The sequence below is a fragment of the Schistocerca serialis genome, chromosome 3 (genome assembly GCF_023864345.2).
Source record: "Schistocerca serialis cubense isolate TAMUIC-IGC-003099 chromosome 3, iqSchSeri2.2, whole genome shotgun sequence".
In the NCBI taxonomy this organism is placed as follows: Eukaryota; Metazoa; Arthropoda; class Insecta; order Orthoptera; family Acrididae; genus Schistocerca; species Schistocerca serialis.
In genome coordinates, this window is record NC_064640.1 from 109,352,944 (window position 1) to 109,376,520 (window position 23,577).

General features: G+C 42.0%; 1 protein-coding gene across 3 annotated transcripts in view; it reads right to left on the reverse strand.

The window, feature by feature from the left end:
• The window catches only part of LOC126471539 (UNC93-like protein), a 417,881-nt gene that overhangs the window by 153,857 nt on the left and 240,447 nt on the right, over positions 1–23,577 (reverse strand). For 2 of the 3 annotated variants that reach the window (XM_050099764.1, XM_050099765.1), the window contains exon 2: positions 15,859–16,094. The exons of the other annotated variant lie outside the window; for it this stretch is intronic. In XM_050099764.1, coding sequence (XP_049955721.1) covers positions 15,859–16,070 — 212 coding nt within the window. In that variant the 5' untranslated portion in view covers positions 16,071–16,094. The remainder of the gene's footprint in view (positions 1–15,858; positions 16,095–23,577) is intronic. 3 annotated transcript variants of the gene reach the window in all.

Genomic DNA, 23,577 nt, shown 5'->3' on the forward strand with positions numbered 1-23,577 from the left:
GTTCTGCCAAGTACAAATATAGATGCCTCTGTCTCTATGGTAGCTTCCTTTCACGCTTACTGATTGCGATGGAAACAGTCCATCGCCATGGAAGCAACAAGAAAGGAACGATGTAAAGAATGCGAATGTATGCTAATCATTTCTTCTTGATCACAACATTTGTGCCTACTTTAATTACTACAAATGCATGCCCAAAAGACAATAAGTAAAGAAGAAATGGATATGTGAATGTTTGAAAAGAAGAACGACATACTCCATATTAATTTACTATCTAAAATCCGACATCCCTTGCGGCGAAACATTAGTTGATAAAGTGTGGCGGGACAATGTTCAAAACACGACTGGAAATACGTTCACTAAATAGAGATAAGAACATCTATGATTGACATGTCATCTAAAGTCGACGTACAATTTTAAAATGTTAGAAATAAGGAAATGAAGTAATACAGAATGCTATGCTTGTAACGTACGTTGTTGTTCTACATTGTTTAGCCTTGGTATTTACATGGTCACAGAGAAAGCATCCTAGGTTTTGGAGGGAAAAACAGTAATTGTAATTGTCTGCACTACAAACAGGAACAAGAAGCACAACTTAAGGAAAAATAATGTAATGTGTGTTCCATCTCACAAGCAACATTGAAGCAGATAGTTCCTGCGACTTGATATAGGCAGAGATTATATTCGACAACCGGAATAAATTAATAACTGGCTCCTTTTATCGAACCCCGGTCTCAGATGAAACAGTTGCTGAACAGTTCAAAGAAAACTTGAGTCTCATCACAAATAGGTTCAAAAATGGCCCTGAGCACTATGGGACTTAACTTCTAAGGTCATCAGTCCCCTAGAACTTAGAACTACTTAAACCTAACTAACCTATGGACATCACACACATCCATGCCCGAGGCAGGATTCGAACCTGTGACCGTAGCGGTCGCGCGGTTCCAGACTGTAGCGCCTAGAACCGCTCGGCCACACCGGCCGGCACAAATAGGTACCCTACTCATACAATTATAGTTGGCAGTGACTTCAATCTACCTTTCGTATGTTGACAAAAATACATTTTCAGACCCTAATGTAGATAGAAAACAACTTCTGTAATTGTTCTAAATGCTTTTTTTTTAAATTATTTTGAACAATCAGTTGACGAGGCCATTCAAATTGTAAATGGTTACAAAAACACATTTGACCTCTTAGCCACAAATAATCCTGAGCATCACGACGGATATATGGATTAGTGGAACACGCAGTCGTATCAAGGCTCAATTTCGTAACAAAGAAATTCACCAAAACTAAACGTGAAATATATCTACTTATAAAAGCAGCTAAAAATTCGGTTGACGTCTTTCTAAGAAACAGTCTCCAATCCTTCCGAACTATGCAAGTGAAGACCATATCTGGCTTAAGTTCAAAGAAATAGTATCAACAGCACTCGAGAGATTCATACCAAATAAATTAATAAAACACACCAGGAGCACCGAAAAAGCCACGTACAATTTAGGCGAACGCCAAATCTCTAAGATTGGCGAAGTTTTACTGAGGCTCAAAATTTGGTGCGGATTTCAATGGAAATGGAAATGTCGTGTGGCTAGGGCCTCCCGTCGGGTGCAGGTCTTTCGATTTGACGCCACTTCGGCGACCTGCGCGTCGATGGGGATGAAATGATGATGATTAGGACAACACAACACCCAGTCCCTGAGCGGAGAAAATCTCCGACTCAGCCGGGAACCGAACCCGGGCCCTTAGGATTGACAGTCTGTCACGCTGACCACTCAGCTACCGGCGCGGACTGCGGATTTCAACGCGAGATGCATTCAATAGTTTCCACAACGAAGTTCTATATAGAAATGTTGCGGAAAATTCAAAGAGGTTCTGGTCCTATGTTAAGTAAACCAGTGGAAAGGCTCAGTAAGTACCTATACTGCGCGACAGCGACGGTAAGGTTACTGATGACATTGCCACTAAAGTGGAGTTACTGAATGCAGTTCCAGGGGTCGGGTGCCGTGTGAGGAGGAGGAGGCAAGGGTCCCAACCATTCGGAACAGGTAAAATCGTGGCAGATGTCCGGCGTGGCAAATGTCCGCACACCGTGGGAGTCGCAGTAGCGGTTAGCTCCGTCGCTAGCTCAGGGACAGGCAGCACATAGCGACTGGAGAAGCATACATAGTGGACTATTACAGAGAACTTGTACCACAACGACTATCATAGTTAAGCAGATTTCTTATTCTTGGGATTAAAGAACCCAGTTAATGTATGTGTGTGCAGTTTGTATCACAGAAAGAGGATACTGGCCACCAAATAACATCTTCTCTTTGCTCCCTTGGCACAAGCCTACAGAGACAATGAGACAACACACAAAAAAATAAAATCCTTTTTAAAACTATAGGCGGAGTGGCGAGCTTGTTGTACACTGTCATGTCTAAATTAAAAGTAGTCCTGTCAACCTCTGGGGAGGGTATTAGCTCCATCCCTGTTCAAGAGTTAGTATGTGTGCTACACCAGGTTGCTCGAAATAGTCCTCCGCACATACTGAAGAAGGCGCAGTAGCCCGGCGACTGGTAAGCCTTCGTCGTATGGGTTGTTCAGCCCCAATACCGACAGCAGCCTAGTTGGAGGTGGACTTCACTTTTTATACATGTCGCACCATGATCAGATCTCGCCGAATGCTAAGAGGCGGCTCACCAGCTTCTGCACAGAGGCTAGGAGTGTCTAATACCTTCATGGTTGACAGCATCCTATATCTCTAAATTGGAAGGCCTAGCCAAACTATACAATATGCTGCCGTTGTCAAGCCGCGAGCAGTTCTGAAGAATGTGAGCAGACTGGTCTGATCTGTTCTCTAATTCTTACTATAAAGACATTTTAAAATGTTTAGAGACTTCGGATCCATAAGTTGTAGATCATGGAAGTAATTATGTTAACATGTGCTCAAAAATGAGGCTCAAGAATCGCACTGAGGTATTAAAATCGAAGATGGTGCTCCGCAGCTGGGGTTCTGGGAAGGTAAAAGATTGACACGAACTATTAAAATCCACACAAACAGCTTTTCCTATAGTGGATTTAAAACCAGTTGTACCAGCCGAATCCTATAAGCTCTTAAGCACAACCTTTCGTGAGACTGCAGAAGAGCAGAATTCCGAAAAGTCGACGTATCATCCTCTGTACGGTCTTTCCTATACAGTTATCTGGAGATAACCTGTTCTTTCCTGAGTTGAGAAGTGGTATCAGAATCACCTCCCACCACGGATCCGGATAATAGCATTCAGCCCGTAAGGTCACATGACAAAAAATTAATCATCCATAGAAGAATCATTCCAAGCATTTTTTAGTACCGTGTAATTCCGCCCCTGTACTTTATAATCGCCTGAATTCGGTTAGGAAGTGAGTCCACAAGGTGACGCAGGTCTATACTGAAGGCGTCCGGATTTTCAAATCGTAATATAGATACGTTTTCACCTAAGTACAGAGCGTCAACGTAGAATATATTTCCTTGCCCTCATTGCATATTAAAGGGTTAACTGATACTTTGTATAACTGGGCAGATGACGAATGTTTTATGTTTGCAGCCAATTGCTACTTTTGAAATTGTTCCATCAACTACATATGATGACTGAAATATGGATGCTCAATACAGAAACGCGTGAAGAAAGATAGCATAAGTCCGACAAATTTTGCAGCAGCAACTGGATTAATCAAATTGATTGACGATCCCAAATGATCCATGGTAAGATGCTTGGTTTCAGCAATGCGTTTACTGTCGTCGATTTCTGTATCTTATTTTTAGTACCTAAACAACTGAGTTTCTCAAATAGTCATCTGTGCATTAGCGAAGTCATCATGAAAAAAATGTGCTCTGAGTACTCCCCAGGACTCAATCAAAAAATGGTTCAAATGGCTCTGAGCACTATGGGACTCAACTGCTGTGGTCATAAGTCCCCTAGAACTTAGAACTACTTAAACCTAACTAACCTAAGGACAGCACACAACACCCAGCCATCACGAGGCAGAGAAAATCCCTGACCCCGCCGGGAATCGAACCCGGGAACCCGGGCGCGGGAAGCGAGAACGCTACCGCACGACCACGAGATGCGGGCGGACTCAATCCATAGACTGATGATTTTCTTCATGTATATAAATATTCATGCTGTCGTCACTCAGCTGCTTCTAAGCGGCAGCCCCAAAAACTATTGCTACTGTTATATCAGGTATGGATGATGTGGAACGAACAGTATTGAGATAATCACAACATGTGGTTTTCAAACTAGCCCTTAAGAAGTCACAGGAACGCAAACAGTTGATCAGCAAAGCCAAAGCCTTTCTTGCTCCTTCAGAGAACCACATTTTCCTACCAAAAAGTGTTAACCAAACTACATAATCCTGAATTGACCTCCAAATTGAGAATACGCTCTCACAATATGCCGGAAATCTCTAAGTGTAATCCGAAAAATTACAAAATATTTTCACTTAAAGGGAAACAAAAACAGTCCAGTCAGTACTACTTCTGAATCACTTCTGCTGTAGTGTAGTTCTCGCAGTACAAACAGTAACAACTACAGACTTTTCGAGCTAACCATGAATAATAACTCGACTTGAAAAAAGCGCAACTGGTGCATGAAATGAGTTTTTGCTTCATAGTCAGAGATTAGCGGCTATTATTATTATTGTTATTATTATTAATCACATTTAGGTCCTATCAGGACACGCATGTATAACAAATGACGTTTTAGAGCTTAGTATTAGTTTTTACTTGTGACCATATTACTGTCATTCTTTTCCAGTCGATAGACCAAGTGGTTTCAGCTTTCTTAGGTTTTCCTGTCAAGCCAAGTGTCCGATCATGAGTTTGATGCCTTAAAATTGTTGTCTGTTGTACCAAGTTGTGTTATATCTACTTTCTTTAGGTTTTCTTCTATTGCAACGATCCATTGTATTGTTTCAGTTTTGGCTTTACTGCAACATTCGTAGTTTTCCACAGCCTGCCTATCTAATCCATCTGGTTTCATTCTTTTAATATGCAAATAGATTTAACCCTACGTTTTTATACCCAAATACATATTGCTGTACTATTCAGTTTCGTAATTTGCTCTTAATCTGTATGTTCGGTCCTCAGTATAATTTGGACCTAAAATGTTCATTATGTTAATGTTTGTGATGAAAATTCTAAGAATCACAGAAGTACGTGCGTTGGTGTTTTCTTAAATGCAACAAAGTTTTGAATTTTGCGTAGAGTGCAGGGCGTCTTCTTCCAGAGGAACAGCAGCTAGCGAGTCAGAGACTGAATTTTGATTTTACAGGTGGATAAAGTTAGGTTAGTAGTTATGTGAGAGATTGTGCTGTGATTATACTGAGAGGATATCAGTTTTGTGTGTGATGCGAGATATTGAGGGATGTGTACATTGAGCGACCGATGAAGTGGACATAGCGTGTGGTAATCACGTACCGTGTCTGGTAGCAACCATCCAAAGTAGGTGTATGGGGCACTGATATAGTCAAGTGGGTGAATTTTGCATACGTAATGCACGCAAGAATTTGTGGTTAGTCCAAAAAGTGTAAAGTTTCTATACTGTTGCAGTGACTGATTACGTTCAATATTGGAGATTCTGGAGAAAGCGTTACTTACATTCTGTGAAAATGTGTATCGTGATCTTTGAATAAAGACGAAAGTGGAGGTCTTTCTTCACGTGATGACAACGTTTTTCTCCAGTTGAGATTCTCATCCATAATAGGTCGTCATGTACGCCAGTTTGTTAGAACCTTGTTAATAGACTCTACTTGAAGTATGAAGCGTGAACAAGTAAGAGGATAATTTATTTAAAAGCTTGAAGATCTTGGTCGGACGGTAGCGGTAATGTCATTAATTTCGTTCGGAGCGTGGCTACATTATCACCTCCGGAAAAATCGCATCCCACACTCCGATGTACACAGTACCAGCGTGGTGGAATAAATACTAAAAAGCGGGGTTGAAGAGTAAGGCAGCCTTTAAAAACATAACCAGTTAAGGAGAACTAGAATCGTAACTCAGACTCTCACTTTAATACGGGTAATGGTTAGGCGACTCTTCAACAACAACAAAAAATGGGAAGACAGGGAATATTTCTGTGGCCGCTTTAACAGATATATCTCTACGATCCATGAGTGGTAAAGAGTAGCTCTACATGACGACATGATACCGTTGTTGCTAATCTGACAGCGCTAGTTAAAGTCTCAACGATTATTATCTCACGGCTCAGCGGAGTAACTGACAAAAGATTTCCCAATTGCGTAAATCGAGAACTAAGTACACAGTGGTGTTTTTCTGTTTGTAGAACTTAGTATCAGACTTGGTTATAATAAAGATAGTTCCCCTGGAGCTAAAAATCTGTTAGGTCGTTTATTGGTAGTTGGAAACTATTTTTAAAAACTTTTAAATAATATGAGGACGTCAGTACCGTCAGAATAGGTTTATCACACCTACTGATGAAGGGCTTATGTGTCAACAGAAGTTTTCTTGTCTGATCAAAGAGATTTCGGTAATGGGCACAAAACAACTGTATAGTTCCTAGTATAAAATTGATTAAAACATTGCCGGCCACTGTGACCGAGCGGTTCCAGGCGCTTCAGTCTGGAACCGCGCGACCGCTACGGTCGCACGCTTGAACACTGCCTCGGACATTGATGTGTGTGATGTCCTTAGCTTAGTTAGGTTTAAGTAGTTCTACGTCCTCGCGGACTGATGACCTCAGATGTTAAGTCCCATACTGCTCAGAGCCATTTGAGCCATTAAAACATTGAACTAATTTGGTAATTTCAGAAACATTTTTAACTGACCCTCGTTGAAACTAACAACGGTTAATTGCTAATAGTGTTGGTAGATATTATAAATGTTTACAACAGCGTATTGTTTAGTGTTGACTTGGACTAGTGTAGAGAGATTGCTTATTTGCGGTGACAGATCTAATGTGACAATTTGACAATATGGAAATAAATGTATTTTGCTGGCGTGTTTAAAATAAATCGACTTCCAGATCGTACATTTGTGCAGCCTGTACCGTCACGGATAGAAATTGAGAGGCCCGCCGCCTTTTCGTTATGCTAGACTGCAAAGATATGCTGTCTGTTCAACGGCATAACAGGCAAGGAGTTGCAGTGTTACCACCATATTCTCAATTCACATGTGTCCCAAGTTTACGTTACGGGAAACAAATAACGATATTTGAGCTGATACGAATTAATAAAACACGAATTTTAAGCACAAACATATTAGAAAGGTCAATTTTCTTCTGTCATAGCACGTGGAAGGAAAAGAGTGATCTACAAGTATCACAGCCAGTAATACAACGTCTTTCGCAATAAGCGTTTCTTCTCTTTTTTTGTGGCATGATCCTCATAACGGATTTTCAACCTCTTTGCAATTTAATTTTTCCCATAGCGTTTTACGTACTTCACGACAGACACATTCTTATCTACATCCATGTTGTCGAAGATTCAGTGAACGAAGACAGCAAAAACACTTGAGATGCTTCGGTAAGGTTACGTTAGTCAGACCACTCTGAATCATTGGACTGAATGTCTCTCCTAGTTTGAACACTTGTGGTTGATGTGGCAAGTAAAACATTAGTGTAAATGGAAGAGGAATGTAATCTACAGAGACGTGGCAGTGGTATGTCTGTCCACTGTGCACGGACACCACACTCCTCGTCAATAATTTAAGAGATTGACGTAATTAGGGAAAGAAAGAATCTTGTGAAATCATACACTCCTGGAAATGGAAAAAAGAACACATTGACACCGGTGTGTCAGACCCACCATACTTGCTCCGGACACTGCGAGAGGGCTGTACAAGCAATGATCACACGCACGGCACAGCGGACACACCAGGAACCGCGGTGTTGGCCGTCGAATGGCGCTACCTGCGCAGCATTTGTGCACCGCCGCCGTCAGTGTCAGCCAGTTTGCCGTGGCATACGGAGCTCCATCGCAGTCTTTAACACTGGTAGCATGCCGCGACAGCGTGGACGTGAACCGTATGTGCAGTTGACGGACTTTGAGCGAGGGCGTATATTGGGCATGCGGGAGGCCGGGTGGACGTACCGCCGAATTGCTGAACACGTGGGGCGTGAGGTCTCCACAGTACATCGATGTTGTCGCCAGTGGTCGGCGGAAGGTGCACGTGCCCGTCGACCTGGGACCGGACCGCAGCGACGCACGGATGCACGCCAAGACCGTAGGATCCTACGCAGTGCCGTAGGGGACCGCACCGCCACTTCCCAGCAAATTAGGGACACTGTTGCTCCTGGGGTATCGGCGAGGACCATTCGCAACCGTCTCCATGAAGCTGGGCTACGGTCCCGCACACCGTCAGGCCGTCTTCCGCTCACGCCCCAACATCGTGCAGCCCGCCTCCAGTGGTGTCGCGACAGGCGTGAATGGAGGGACGAATGGAGACGTGTCGTCTTCAGCGATGAGAGTCGCTTCTGCCTTGGTGCCAATGATGGTCGTATGCGTGTTTGGCGCCGTGCAGGTGAGCGCCACAATCAGGGCTGCATACGACCGTGGCACACAGGGCCAACACCCGGCATCATGGTGTGGGGAGCGATCTCCTACACTGGCCGTACACCACTGGTGATCGTCGAGGGGACACTGAATAGTGCACGTTACATCCAAACCGTCATCGAACCCATCGTTCTACCATTCCTAGACCGGCAAGGGAACTTGCTGTTCCAACAGGACAATGCACGTCCGCATGTATCCCGTGCCACCCAACGTGCTCTAGAAGGTGTAAGTCAACTACCCTGGCCAGCAAGATCTCCGGATCTGTCCCCCATTGAGCATGTTTGGGACTGGATGAAGCGTCGTCTCACGCGGTCTGCACGTCCAGCACGAACGCTGGTCCAACTGAGGCGCCAGGTGGAAATGGCATGGCAAGCCGTTCCACAGGACTACATCCAGCATCTCTACGATCGTCTCCATGGAAGAATAGCAGCCTGCATTGCTGCGAAAGGTGGATATACACTGTACTAGTGCCGACATTGTGCATGCTCTGTTGCCTGTGTCTATGTGCCTGTGGTTCTGTCAGTGTGATCATGTGATGTATCTGACCCCAGGAATGTGTCAATAAAGTTTCCCCTTCCTGGGACAATGAATTCACGGTGTTCTTATTTCAATTTCCAGGAGTGTATTTAGAGGTATAGAAAATTTCATTAGAATAAGTTTGCTTAGAAACTGATTATTGATCTCAATTCACGCGAACCAGAGGTGACTGTGGACCAGCACGGTCTCGCAGAAGGGCGATGTAGGCCGCAAGAACTGGTGACGTGCTCTAAGCCCACGCCGTCGGGAGATGTTCAATGTTGCTCGAGTTACACTGACTGTTCCGAAGCAAAAATACGGCACAGTTTACAGAAACGGACACCCTTTCGGTACGACCGGGTGGACGAGTCCAGGGGAGCGTAGAAGGCTAGAGGAAAAATAATCCATTATAGAGTTACGTATTGTTATAGTTAGGAGGTACCAGAAATTCGAGCGGCCGCTACGGTCGCAGGTTCGAATCCTGCCTCGGGCATGGATGTGTGTGATGTCCTTAGGTTAGTTAGGTTGAATTAGTTCTAAGTTCTAGGCGACTGATGACCTCAGAAGTTAAGTCTCATAGTGCTCAGAGCCATTTGAACCATTTTGAACCAGAAATTCTGTCGGATCGCATTCTGAGAGTGTCTACGATGAAGCAATCAGTGTAAGTTATTATAACATTAAAATCATTAACCATCCTTAAAATAGATGGTGTGACATCATTGTTTCCCAGAACCGGCAGCAGCGGAGGAGACGCGCCGTGGTGAGAAAGAACGCGGCTGACACTTGGAACACACTGACACGTTGCGAATGTCAGCTGCACAGCTACGGCTCAAACAGCTTTGTTTTTGTGCATGTTAGGTCAGTAATGTCTCAGCAAGTAGTCACGTACGAAGTGAATTTGTCTGGTGTTGCCAAAACATATTTTGATTTGTGACTTACGTAGATTTCGATGACGTCAGACAATGCGCATTGTATATGCCAGGCGCAATGACATCACTTCAGTTCATTATCGGTAAGTTGCTATTGCCTCAGTGTTGTGACTGTATCGTCGCTGATAACCACTTTGCTGCGACAGGGAGATTATGTAATTTTGGTTTTGAGACAACTGCAGCAGTTTGTAGGATATCCTGGTGCTGCGGTAAGAGGTCCCACATGACAGGTAGTAACAACTGTATGCCACAAAGCACAGTAGATTAATGACAAGTTTGCGATGTAATTTCGTGCACAAGTAACTTTCTCTTGAGTATCGGTAATGCCGTGTCTAAGGTAAGAAGTTACTGTCGCATAACATAAGCGTTCCCAAACCATCACGAATTTATGATATATTAACAATTTGGATTCAGAAATGGTCTGCCTCTATGTGAAATTCTGTATCGTATTCTGTTAGCATTATAGTACTTCCACGGCAATATGGAAATGTGGCAGTGAGACCAGGCATATTACAGTACCTAACTAACAAAATAATGTACCACAGTTTGATCAATACAATTATGTATTCACAATAAACTAAAAATTATCCGAACAGAAGGAGAAAACTGCAACCATTAACATGTGCACAATGCTCCAATATCACACACTTTTCACCATTAGATCAATGGGACACTGAATCAAGATAGCGAAATTAAACATAATGCACAATTTTTCTTAACATTTTCTTACTGAATATCCGTCTCTGCCTGTTCCTCTGCTACAACGGAGAAACAAACATCTTGTCTTCAGCTGGTTTCGAACCAATAGGTAACGCGGCCTCCACATTACATTGTGACATTACCACTGAGCTACGGAACAACCAGAATAACCAGAACATGCAATTATCTCTCTCTCTCTCTCTCTCTCTCTCTCTCTCTCTCTCTCTGTCTATCTCTCTCTCTCTCTCTCTCTCTGAGTCAGTTATGCCTAAGACAGATAGATCGCAATGTGAAAGATGAGACTAGTTGTGGCTCCTAATCACATGTAAAAAAACTGATGAGGCCTGCACGTAATAAGATTTTTAGTTGTCTGCAACATTTGTTAATTTGAATCATGGGTAACTAAGAATGAAAGAACAGCATAATGTAGTTTCAGGATAAATCCAGTGCCGGTGTCTGTGGTTGTGGCATACAACATGACAATGGCACCTATAGATATTATAAAAACGTGTGTGTGTTTGTGTGTGTGTGTGTGTGTGTGTGTGTGTGTGTGTGTGTGTGTGTGATCCACATCTTCCCCTAAAAAACTGGACCGATTTCAACCAAACATCGTACACGTACGTCTTCTTGAATGGCTCTGAGCACTATGCGACTTAACTTCTGAGGTCATCAGTCGCCTAGAACTTAGAACTAATTAAACCTAACTAACCTAATGACATCACACACATCCATGCCCGAGGCAGGATTCGAACCTGCGACCGTAGCGGACGGTCGGCTTCAGACTGTAGCGCCTAGAACCGAACGGCCACTCCGGCATACGTCTTCTTGTCAGACAACAATCGCTGTTGAGGGGGAGGGGGTCAAGATCCACCTACCTATCATAGTTCAGGTGACATGACGTCATAAACACTGAGAACTGTGAAAAACTGCCGCATTATGTGTGGAGTTTTAATACATTTGTTCTTTACTACTAAGACACTTCTACAGGTGAGCCAACTTACGGAAATCCATAACATCTGGCAGCGCTTTTGACAGCTTTCAACTGCGTAGCGCAAACGGCTGTGGGCGAAAACGACAGCTGTCTATAGAGCTATAAAGAGGCGTTGCCATAGAGACATTTACAAAACCGCGTTGTAGACACGCGAAGCTGCGCCCAGCGTACAGAATCTGGGCGGGATCATGGTATTTGGATTTTATGCTCATACAGTATACGTATTTGCTTCTACGACTGTTTCATAGCCACAAAGGTGTTTTCATGAAAACATGGAAATGAAATTTTTTCGATACTTCACTACAGTTTAATTTTTTTTTGTTTCTGATAGAAAATTGGCACAAAGGATACCCGGGCAATACTGCGTTTGTCAGCTAGTATTACTCTGAAGTGTATGAACAGTATTACAGATTGCTACACTGTGTGTTTCTTAGTTGCATCAAACGTCCATGATGGCGGGCGCACGTGTGCGTCCACGCGCCCGCCCACACACAGACAAACTCACTCCCTCTCTCTCTCTCTCTCTCTCTCTCTCTCTCTCTCCCCCAACTAAAATAGTATGACATTCACTTCCATTAAATTGATTAATCCTCCCTTTCAACTCATTTGTGCCTCGGGTTAAATATTGCGAGGAAAAATTCATAGCTGTTTATTATTCTAATGAAAATTGCTTTTAAAATAATTAGACTTCCTTGCAGTTTATCTAGCATTCTGCTGTGCAGCTACGTTATCTAGCTATGAGGCGACCATCTTGACGGCATCAAACGCCATCTGTCGCACCTTAAGCCCCTTCTTATTTTGCCACCGCTCCTCCTGTAAGCTGCCTCTTGCCGAGCAGCTGTTGTTCCCTCCGTCCATCTTTTCCTAGGTTTACCTTGTTTTTCTCTTCTCAGGGATCCATTTCCAGGTTAAGCCTTCCCTCCAGTAACTGCGTCACTTGAGCATTCCGTGATAATTGCGTCTCCCTTTGTTTTTCAATTCCCACACTCCATAAATATTATCTAAGTTGCTTCTTCTTGAATTCAGTTTTTTTTCGTTTTCGTAAACCCATACTGAAAAAACTCTGTGAACGACTAACATAAGGAATCTCGTCTTTCCCCTGATGATAGTAGGTCTAATGCACAAATTACAGTTCAACTGTTTGCACATGGCCTTTCCTAGTCGCACATTATAGAATACATCTTTTCATCTGCTCCTTCTGAAGTTAGTGTGACCCTACACATCTGAAGGTCTGGGCGTTTTATTTTGCTTTGTATTTGTCCAATGTCTTTTCCAAGGTCTGCAACTCTCAAATACGCAGGCCAGACCAAAAAGTCCACCCAGGGGACACGAGGACCATGCAACACCGCCTCTATCCTTGATAATGGACAAGAAGACATTTATTTTGTATCTTTAGGTATGCTATAACCATTTGAAGCAACTCACTGATAGTTACATACCTTAGTGCTACTAAAATGCAGGGATGCTGATTTTCTACGTACTATTCACTTGGTGCTACAAATAGTCTCAAACATTATTAATTTAGGTTGGGTTTTATCCGGCCGGTCCAGGTGCGATGCGGTACACGAATATTCTACAAAACAAGAACGTGAACAACACTGTTTTTTATAATACATAAATGTCTACAGCATACTCGTCGAGAAAATGTAGAAGAAAGGGACATTCTTGATAACCGCGAACATTGAAATAAACATCCCGGTTCATGTTCACAAACGGCCGAAGTCATGCTGCGAAAAGCATCCAAAAACATCACAAAACTACTTCCGGCTTGTACAACAACGTCCACACACTGCGGGTTAAACACCTCAATCGGACTTCGATGCACTCTGCGCCTGCCATCAATTACAAAGAGGCAAAACCACGACGATTCGGACCGCGTTACACACCTGGAATCAGTCACTGTCCAGCTTCTGTGATGGCTGACACATGGAAGACGTGCAGTTTAATGTGGCGGCTGTTATCAATGGCCTTTTGCGAGGCACCCGACTCCAAATGACCATTGCCAGAGGTTTCCTTCGCAACGTTCGCTCGGAAACTTGTTGAACAGAACCTGCATTAATTGACAATACCAATTCCTGTCGGATTTTAAACCGACCGTCACTTACGGCGTGACCACTCGTTTCCGTTTTCTGTCTCCGGTTCGGATCTTCTTACGACCACTGTTCTTATGCCACTCTCGATCCCTGAGTCAATAGATGGGGACCTCTGCAAGACAACAACCATCTGCATGAACAGTTCGACGACGTTTGCAGCAGCATTGACCATCAGCTCGGAGACCATGGCTGCGGTTACCTTTGACGCTGCATTACAGACAGGAGCGCCTGCGATGGTGTACTCAACGACGAACTTGGGTGCACGAATGTCAAAACGTAATTTTTTCGGATGAATCCAGGTTCTGTTTACAGCATCATGATGGTCGCATCCGTGTTTGGCGACATCGCGGTGAACGCACATTGGAAGCGTATATTCGTCATCGCCATACTGGCGTATCACCTGGCGTGATAATCCGGGGTGGCATTGGTTACACGTCTCGGTCATCTCTTGTTCGCATTGACGGCACTTTGAACAGTGGACGTTACATTTCAGATGTGTTACGACTCGTGGCCCTACCTTTCATTCGATCCCTGCGAAACCCTACATTTCAGCAGGATAATGCACGACCGCATGTTGCAGGTCCTGTACGGGCCTTTCTGGATACAGAAAATGTTCGACTGCTGCCCTGGCGAGCACATTCTCCACATCTCTCACCAACTGAAAGCGTGTGGTCAATGGTGACCGAGCAACTGGCTCGTCACGATACGCCAGTCACTACTCTTGACGAACTGTCGTATCGTGTTGAAGCTGCATGGGCAGCTGTGCCTGTACACGCCATCCAGACACTATTTGACTCAATGGCCAGACGTATCAAGGCCGTTATTACGGCCACAGGTGGTTGTTCTGGGTTCTGATTACTCACAAGGGAACCTCCCCATCGCATTCCCCTCAGATTTGGTTATAAGTTGGCACAGTGGATTGGCCTTGAAAAACTGAACACAGATCAATCGAGAAAACAGGAAGAAGTTGTGTGGAACTATGAAAAAAATAAGTAAAATGTACATACTGAGTAGTCCATGGCAAGATAGGCAACTTTAACGACATTGTGAGCTTAGGAGTGCCGTGGTCCCGTGGTTAGCGTGAACAGCTGCGAAGCGAGAGGTCCTCGGTTCAAGTCTTCCCTCGAGAGAAAAGTTTAATTTTTTATTTTCAGACAATTATTATCTGACAAACTTATGTTTTTAATCACTTTTTGGGAGTGATTATCACATACACAATAAAACCTAAATCAGGCAAAGTAGAAGAATCTTTTTACACATTCGCCAAGTGTGCAAGCTAGGTGGGTCAACAACATATTCCTGTCATGTGATGCACATGCCGTCACCAGTGTCGTATAGAATATATCAGACGTGTTTTCCTGTGGAGGAATCGGTTGACCTATGACCTTGCGATCAAATGTTTTCGGTTCCCATTGGAGAGGCACGTCCTTTCGTCTACTAATCGCACGGTTTTGCGGTGCGGTCACAAAACGCAGACACTAAACTTATTACAGTGAACAGAGACGTCAATGAACGAACGGACAGATCATAACTTCGCGAAAATAAAAAAATTAAATTTTCACTTGAGGGAAGACTTGAACCAAGGACCCTTCGTTCCGCAGCTGCTCACTCTAACCACGGGACCACGGCGCTCCCGAGCTAACATGGTCCTCAATGTTGCCTATCTTGCCCATGGACTACTCAGTTTGTATATTTTGCATATTTTTTCATAGTTCCACACAGCTTCTTCCTGTTTTCTCGATTGATCTGTGTTCAGTTTTTCAAGGCCTATCCACTGTGCCAACTTATAACTAAATCTGAGGGGGGTGCGATGGGGAGGTTCGCTTGTCAGCATCTATGCACCCAAATTGCATGACAATGTGATCACATGTCAGTTCTAGTATAATATATTTGTCCAATGAATACCCGTTTATCATCTGCATTTCTTCTTGGTGTAGCAATTTTAATGGCCAGTAGTGTACTTTTGTTAGTGTGCCGCGTGCCCGCAACGGCACCAGTCGTCATCCAACGTCGCGGCGGGCAGTGGTCGTAATGTTCTGGGTCGTCAGTGTACATAAGTACTCAAACGCTGTAAAGGCGAATGAGAGAGAAGCAGACGCACCGTATGAGGAAGACGGAGAGGAAGAGGCTGGAAGCGACGAGCGCGGCGTACTGGGCTGCAAGTGCGGCCGTGCCCACGCCGCCCGCCTTGTTGATCGAACTCTGCAGGTGCGTGGCGCCCAGCACCGCCGTGAAGTGCACCATGAACGACACGCCCAGCATCACCATGTTCTTCAGCATCCGCGCAGAGTCGCTCAGCTTCAGCCGCAACATTTTCGCCGTCTCTCACTGTCGCTTCTGCAACGCCAAGAAACGTAATTTACCAAATGATACAGTATGAACTACATTCGCTTTCTTACGGGAATTCACGTCCGTCTACAAACAAGCAACTATACGATTTTATGCTTAAACATGTTTCGGCACATTTGTACCGTCATTAGCTGTTATATTTATCAAGGTTGTAAGGCATCAGGGGAAATACTAAATTTCAATTACGAAGTGTTGCATACTGGTTTCGTGCGTATCTTTAGATACACGTTGATAGAATAACGCAATACTTTTGGACAGATATACCGGGTGGTTCTAATTAAAGTTCAGCTACTCACGGAGGTTCAGTGTGAGCTTTAATTATCGTATGATACCGAAACTTGGTATATATTTTAATGCGTTAATAAGGAACTGATTTGCGTTGGAAAAAAGATAGTTCCTATTTTGGCCACCAGGTGCAAATCTTGCGCTGTACAGTGTCTCCTCGATGTCCCTGGTCTTCTTACTGAACAAATTGTGTTAGCGGAGATTAATAATAAAAATGAACACTATGACTTTCTCACTTGTTTGATCTTTTCCGCCCACATCCCGTTCCTAACCCATTACATATGGGAACATTTCTGTACGTCCTTCTTGCAACCACAGCGCCAGGTTTGCACCTGGTGACCGAAATTGCAACTAATTATTTTGCAACTTAATTTGGTTCCACAATAACGCATTAAAATATCTACCAAGTTCCACTGCCACACGATAATTACGGCCCACATTGGACTTCTGTGAATAACTGCACTTTAATTATAACCACCCGACAGTAAAAACTATATCTAAAGATTTCAGCAATTAATGTGAGCATTCCTTTCAGTTAGTAATACGTAAACACAGTACTTTTTTTTTTAGCGAAGCTCGTCACCCTATTATTAATTATGAAATAAACACACACACTAAAAGGAAACAATAGTAAATGTCTCTGCAGTTAGTAATGGGTTTCTTTATTCATACATTCTGTTAAATATATCATTAGGCACTTGGTGTTTAACGATCTTGTGGAAAATCGTAATTTAAACAGTATTAAGTAGAAATTTGTTATTCGACAGTTTTTTCAACTTCCCGATTGGAATTACATAAACAGCTTTATTAAAAACAATTTACTGAAACAAATATAAAATAAAATTACAAAATAAGCAGATCGTATTACGTAACGTTTACAAAGAAAAATTTTATCCTGTTATACTCGCATCTCATTTTTCAGTTCCAGTTGCACATTTTTTAAATGTATGACTACTTTCGATCTTCCTGGGTCATCTTCAAATGTATGTAGTTGCGTCAGCAAGCAGTCGTGTGTGTCGCAACTACGCATCAGGATAAAAACTATGGACATTGTCACACACCAACTTTGAAAATTCATATCTGCTTGCAAGCAAGCAAAAATTTTGTTCTGTCAAAAAAACTCGTATGTTCGGGGGTATGTGGCTTTTAATCCAGCTTTTCTGATCAAAAAATGCAATTAATTTGAAAACCTAAGTTTTCTGCACAAGAAAATACGCACTTTTATTTAAATATATACTCCGATTATGAAACTATTGTAATTGGCTCTGAGCACTATGGGACTCAACTGCTATGGTCATAAGTCCCCTAGAACTTAGAACTACTTAAACCTAACTAACCTAAGGACAGCACACAACACCCAGCCATCACGAGGCAGGGAAAATCCCTGACCCCGCCGGGAATCGAACCCGGGAACCCGGGCGTGGGAAGCGAGAACGCTACCGCACGACCACGAGATGCGGGCTAAACTATTGTAATTAAGAGACTGTAACCTTCGAGAAGCTTCTGGCGTAAATATAGAAATTATAAATACGCGAAAAGCGAGCCAACTGGTTCTCAGATGTTATTGTGATTACTCTGACTTCAGTTCTCGTAAGTCCAGGGGCATTTTGAGTAAATTCTGGCTAGCCCATCTAAAGATCGTATTTTGTCATGTTCAGAAGTCAGCAAAGTAACTGAAATGAGTTTGTAAGGCTTTGTGAGGATACTGTACAAAAAAAACATGAAGAATAAATATCGAGAAATAAACAGCTATTTGTTTCATTTAAATGGAGGATAGTTCATGGGACGTACTAGACGACGACGTCCTAGTCTTCTACTCTTACCCCCAAGAAAGTATGAGCATAAAATATTTACTTTTTGTAAACTTACCTTACCTGCTAAGATCATTACGTGCTGTAATAGTTTTTAACGTGCTCCTAGAAGGACACTTCCACAAACTGAAATTTACGTGACTTGTGGATATTACTGTGAAATTTTTAACATGTTTAAAATGTTTCGATAGTATTGCTAAGGGAAGAGAGTTTACAAGGAGTTATTCTCTAGTGTTTCCTGAAAGTATTTGTCTGGGGTGTAGCCTGATACGGAACTGAAACGAGAACGATGAGTGGCGCAGACAGGAAGAGAACAGAATGTTTTGAAATGCGGTACTACAGAAGAATGACGAAGATCAGACAGCCACATCGAATAACATGTGAGAGGTACTGAATCACACTGAGCAAAAACGAAATTCATGGCGCAACTTGATTAAAAGAAGAGATCGGATGATAGAGCACATACTGAGGCTTGAACGAGTCGGCGGTCTGGTAATAAAGGGAAGTGTGGGTTGGGCGAGCTGGGACTTGCAGTGGTAGAGAAAACACTGTCCCAAATTGTTCGGTATGAGCTTTGAAGGGCACTGAAGCTAACAATACAGAAATATAAGACGGTACGTTGGGAAAAATCATCTCCATCATCCGTGAATGAAAAGTCAGAAGAAAGTTTCACTGTCGCAGATCACATCGCCACATTGCTACAATGGCCATTAAGTCGGATCGGGGAAATAACTTTAGCTTTCTTTTATGCTCTTGAGGAAAACTGGCAGTCAGTTCATCCGATAGCCTGCGCCAACGCTCCACTTTTGAGAATATCGCATTGTACCTAGTTTCTGTCTTCGTCTCCTTGTTAGATGTAAACATGGATTTACTGCTACACTTACCGGGCCCACAGCAACTTGTGTCGGTTAGTACGTAATTCTTGGGTTTCTTAACAAAATTACACTTTTATTATCAGGGCTATAAGCGAATGGTTAACCCTCACGGTATTGAGGTATGTGTGCAATAAACAGCATTCGTGGATAGGAAACATATACTCAACGAAAAATATCTACCTTCCACTAAAAATATAGGACAAGATATTTCAAACTAGCTCAAAACACAAAAAGTTAAAATTCTTGAGGGTATTTTTGTTCTGTCGTTGCAACTACAAAAATTAGTGAGTTTTTTCACCAGACGCGTTTCGCTTTGTTGAGGTAAAGCATCATGAGTGGTGGTGATTTTCGGTTGATGTCTCTCTTACATCGGAAAATGCCGTCTGCTAGCACATCGCTGTTTTTCTACGTTAGACACTGATAATTTTGGTCTAATTTTTAATTGCTTTGTAGCACTATGCATTTCTTATTATTTTTACGACACACGTTGATGCACACCACTGCATTCTGTTCGTTTCTGTACACAGAATACAGTGGTGTGCATAAAAGTGGGTTGCGAAAAACACAAGAAGTGCATAGTGCTGCAGAACAACTAAACATTAGACCAAAATCATAGTGTGTAACGAACAAGAACAACGTTGTGATAGCAAGCGGCATTTCCCGATGTAAGCGAGAAATAAACCGAAAATCCCCACCACTGATGATGATGATGCTTTACCTCAAAGCGAAACACGTCTGGCGAAAAAAATCATGCATTTTTGTAGCTGCAACGACAGAACAAAAATACCATCAAGAACTGTAAAGCAACTACGGACACTATGGCCACGCAAATGAAGAAAAAATGAAAATTTTTCAACGCTGTGGAACATATAAACGATAATTTCAGTGTTATTTCAGTACCTTACTGAGTTACGTGCATTAGTTCAAATGGCTCTGAGCACTATGGGACTTAACATCTTAGGTCATCAGTCCCCTAGAACTTAGAACTAGTTAAACCTAACTAACCTAAGGACATCACACACATGCATGCCCGAGGCAGGATTCGAACCTGCGACCGTAGCAGTCCCGCGGTTCCGGACTGCAGCGCCTAGAACCGCACGGCCACCGCGGCCGGCTGTGCATTAGTAACTGCCAAAATATCGCCTTTTTAATTTTTGTCTTAAAAAATTCTTTATAATTTTCTAACCAAAATAAGTTTACTTCGAGAAAATCGCACCGAAGAAATCCCATAAATTAGAGGAATTTAAAACCGTCTGGGCACATAACGACGCCTTCATGTCACGCAGACAGATCTGCTAAAAAAATAATTTTCTTCTCACTTGTTTGTTATTTTTATGACTTTTTAGTCTCTAATGTCTTAGTGACAAGATTATTTTTATTTTTTATTTACAAATCAAGTTCCGTAGGACCAAATTGAGGAGCAAATCTCCTAGGTCATGGAACGCGTTAGTACATGAAATTACAACATAAAAGTAATAACCGATAAAAATAAAATGTTTATGAACCCGAAAAAAGTCAATCCATAAGTTTAAATAAACTTATTCAAAACTACAACAAGAATCAGCTTAATTCTTCAAGGAACTCCTCGACTGAATAGTAGGAGTGACCCATGAGGAAACACTTCAGTTGCGATTTAAAAGCGCATGGATTACTGCTAAGTAATCGAGTGGTAGCTTATTGAAAACGGATGCAGCGGTATGCTGCACATCTTTCTGCACGAGAGTTAAGGAAGTCCGATCCAAATGTAGGTTTGATTTCTGCAGCGTATTAACTGAGTGAAAGCTACTTATTCTTGGGAATAAGCTAATATTGTTAACAAGAAATGACACTAAGGAATATATATATTGAGAGGTCAATGTCAAAATACGCAGACTCGCGAAAAGGGGCCGGCAAGAGGTTCATGAACTTACACCACTTATTCCCTGAACCACCCGTTTCTGAGCCAAATATATCCTTTTAGAATGGGAAGAGTTACCCCAAAGTATAATACCATACGACATAAGCGTATGAAAGTAAGCAAAATAGACTAATTTTCGTGTCGAACTATCACTCACGTCAGATACCGTTCGAATAGTAAAAATGGCAGCATTAAGTCTTTCAACAAGATCTTGAACGTGGGCTCTCCACGACAGTTTACTATCTATCTGAACACTTAGAAATTTGAACTGTTCAGTTTCCCTAATCATATACCCATTTCTGTGAAATTAAAACGTCAGGTTTTGTTGAATTGTATGGTAGAAACTGTAAAAACTGAGTCTTATTGTGATTTGGCGTTAGATTATTTTCTTCAAGCCATGAACTTAGGTCATGAAACGCACTATTTGAAACCGAGCCAATTTTGCACACCACAACATCCTTTACTACCAGACTAGTGTCATCAGCAAACAGAAATATTTTAGAGTTACTCATAATACTAGAGGGCATATCATTTATATAAATAAGGAACAGGAGTGCTCCCGACACTGATCCCTGGGGCACCCCCCACTTGACCGTATCTCACTCAGACCCCACATCACAGCCATTCTCAACATTGTCTGTTGTTAAAGTAGGAGGTGAACCAGTTGTGAACTACTCCCCATATTCCATAATGGTCCAACGTCTGGAGCAATATTTTGTGATCATCACAATCAAACGCTTTAGTTAATCAAAAAATGTGCCTAGCGTTCGGAAACTTTTGTTTGACCCATCCAGTACCTAACAGAGAAAAGAAAATATAGCATTTTCAGTTGTTAAACGACTTCTAAAGCCAAACTGTATATTTGATAGCAAATCGTGTTATATAAAATGATCAATTATCCTTACATACAAAGCCTTTTCAATAACTTTAGAAATACTGATGGCATAGAAATAGATCTAATATTGTCTACATTATCCCTTTCTTCCTTTTTTATATGTAGATTTACTACTGAGTACTTTAATCGTTCAGGAAACTGACCATTCCTACAGGAAAAATTACAAATATGGGTAAATAAAGGGCTAATATGTGCAGCCCAGTACTTAAATATTCTGCAAGCCATTCCATCATAACCATGAAAGTCCTTAGTCTTCAATGATTCAATTATTGACTCAGCCTCCCCCTTCTCTGTGTCACAGAGGAGTATTTCAGACATCAATCTCGAAAGGCATTTGCCAAGAAAGTTATATGATTCCCTGTAGAAGCTAAATTTTTATTTAATTCACCAGCAATGCTCAGAAAATGATTGTTAAATACAGTACATATATCCGATTTATCAGTAACAGAAATATTTTTACTACGAACTGACTTTATATCGTCGACCTTGTGCTGTTGACCTGACACTTCCTGCACAACTGACCATATGGTTTTAATTTTATCCTGTGAATTAGCTATTCTATTTGCATACCACATACTCTTTGCCTTCCTAATAACATTTTTAAGCACCTAACAGTACTGTTTGTATTGGGATACTGTAGCGTGATTGTGACTACTAACATTTTGATATAATTCCTTCTTTGTTCTAAGTGATATCCTTATCCCACTAGTCAGCCACCCGTGCTGCCTTTTACTGCTAGTAGCCCGTTTAGAACGTTCTAATGGAAAGCAACTCTCAAAGACCATGAGAAATCTGTTAAGATAAGCATTATATTTGTCATCTATCTTATTGGCACTATAAACATCCTGCCACTCTTATTGCTTGAGAAGGTTTAAAAAAACTCTCTATTGCTGTTGGATTAACTTCCCTACATAGTTTGTAATAACATGTGACATTTGTTTGAGTACAAAAGCATTTTAGTGTTAAAATTTGTGTATCATGGTCTGAAAGTCCTTTCACCCTTTTACTAACAGAATGTCCATCTAGTAATGAGAAATGAATAAAAATATTGTCTATGGCTGTGTTACTGTTACCATGCACCCTAGTTGGAAAAAAACACAGTCTGCATCAGATCACATGAATTTAGGAGATTTACTAACATCCTTTTTCTTCCACCATCATATACAAAATTTATACTGAAGTCACCACATATAAGCAATTTCTGGTACTTCCTACAAAGTGAATCAAGACCCATCTCTAACTTGGGCAGAAATTCACTGAAGTCAGCGTTAGGGGTCCTATAAACAACAACAATTAGTAGGTTAGTTTCGCTAAATTCAACTGCCCCTGCACAGCTTTCAAATATCTGTTCAGCATAGTGCTATGATACGTCTATGGACTCAAATGGAATAATGTTTTTTATGTACATAGCCACTATCCCACCACGCAAGGAACTCCTTGAAAAACAGCCAGCTAATCTGTATCCCGGTAAAGGAAGCCTCTGAATTGTCTAATTATTTAAGTTGTGCTCCGACATATCTATAATTCCAGAGTCAATATCTGTAAGCAGTTCACTAACTTTATCTCTAATATCTCTTACATTTTGATGAAACGTGCTAATTCCTTCTCTACTTGGAAACATGATATCCTCTGAAGGTGAGTTCTTAGTTAGAGGGGATTCCTTTAAGCTGGTATACCTATCTGCTGACTTCAATTTAAAAAAGGTGCA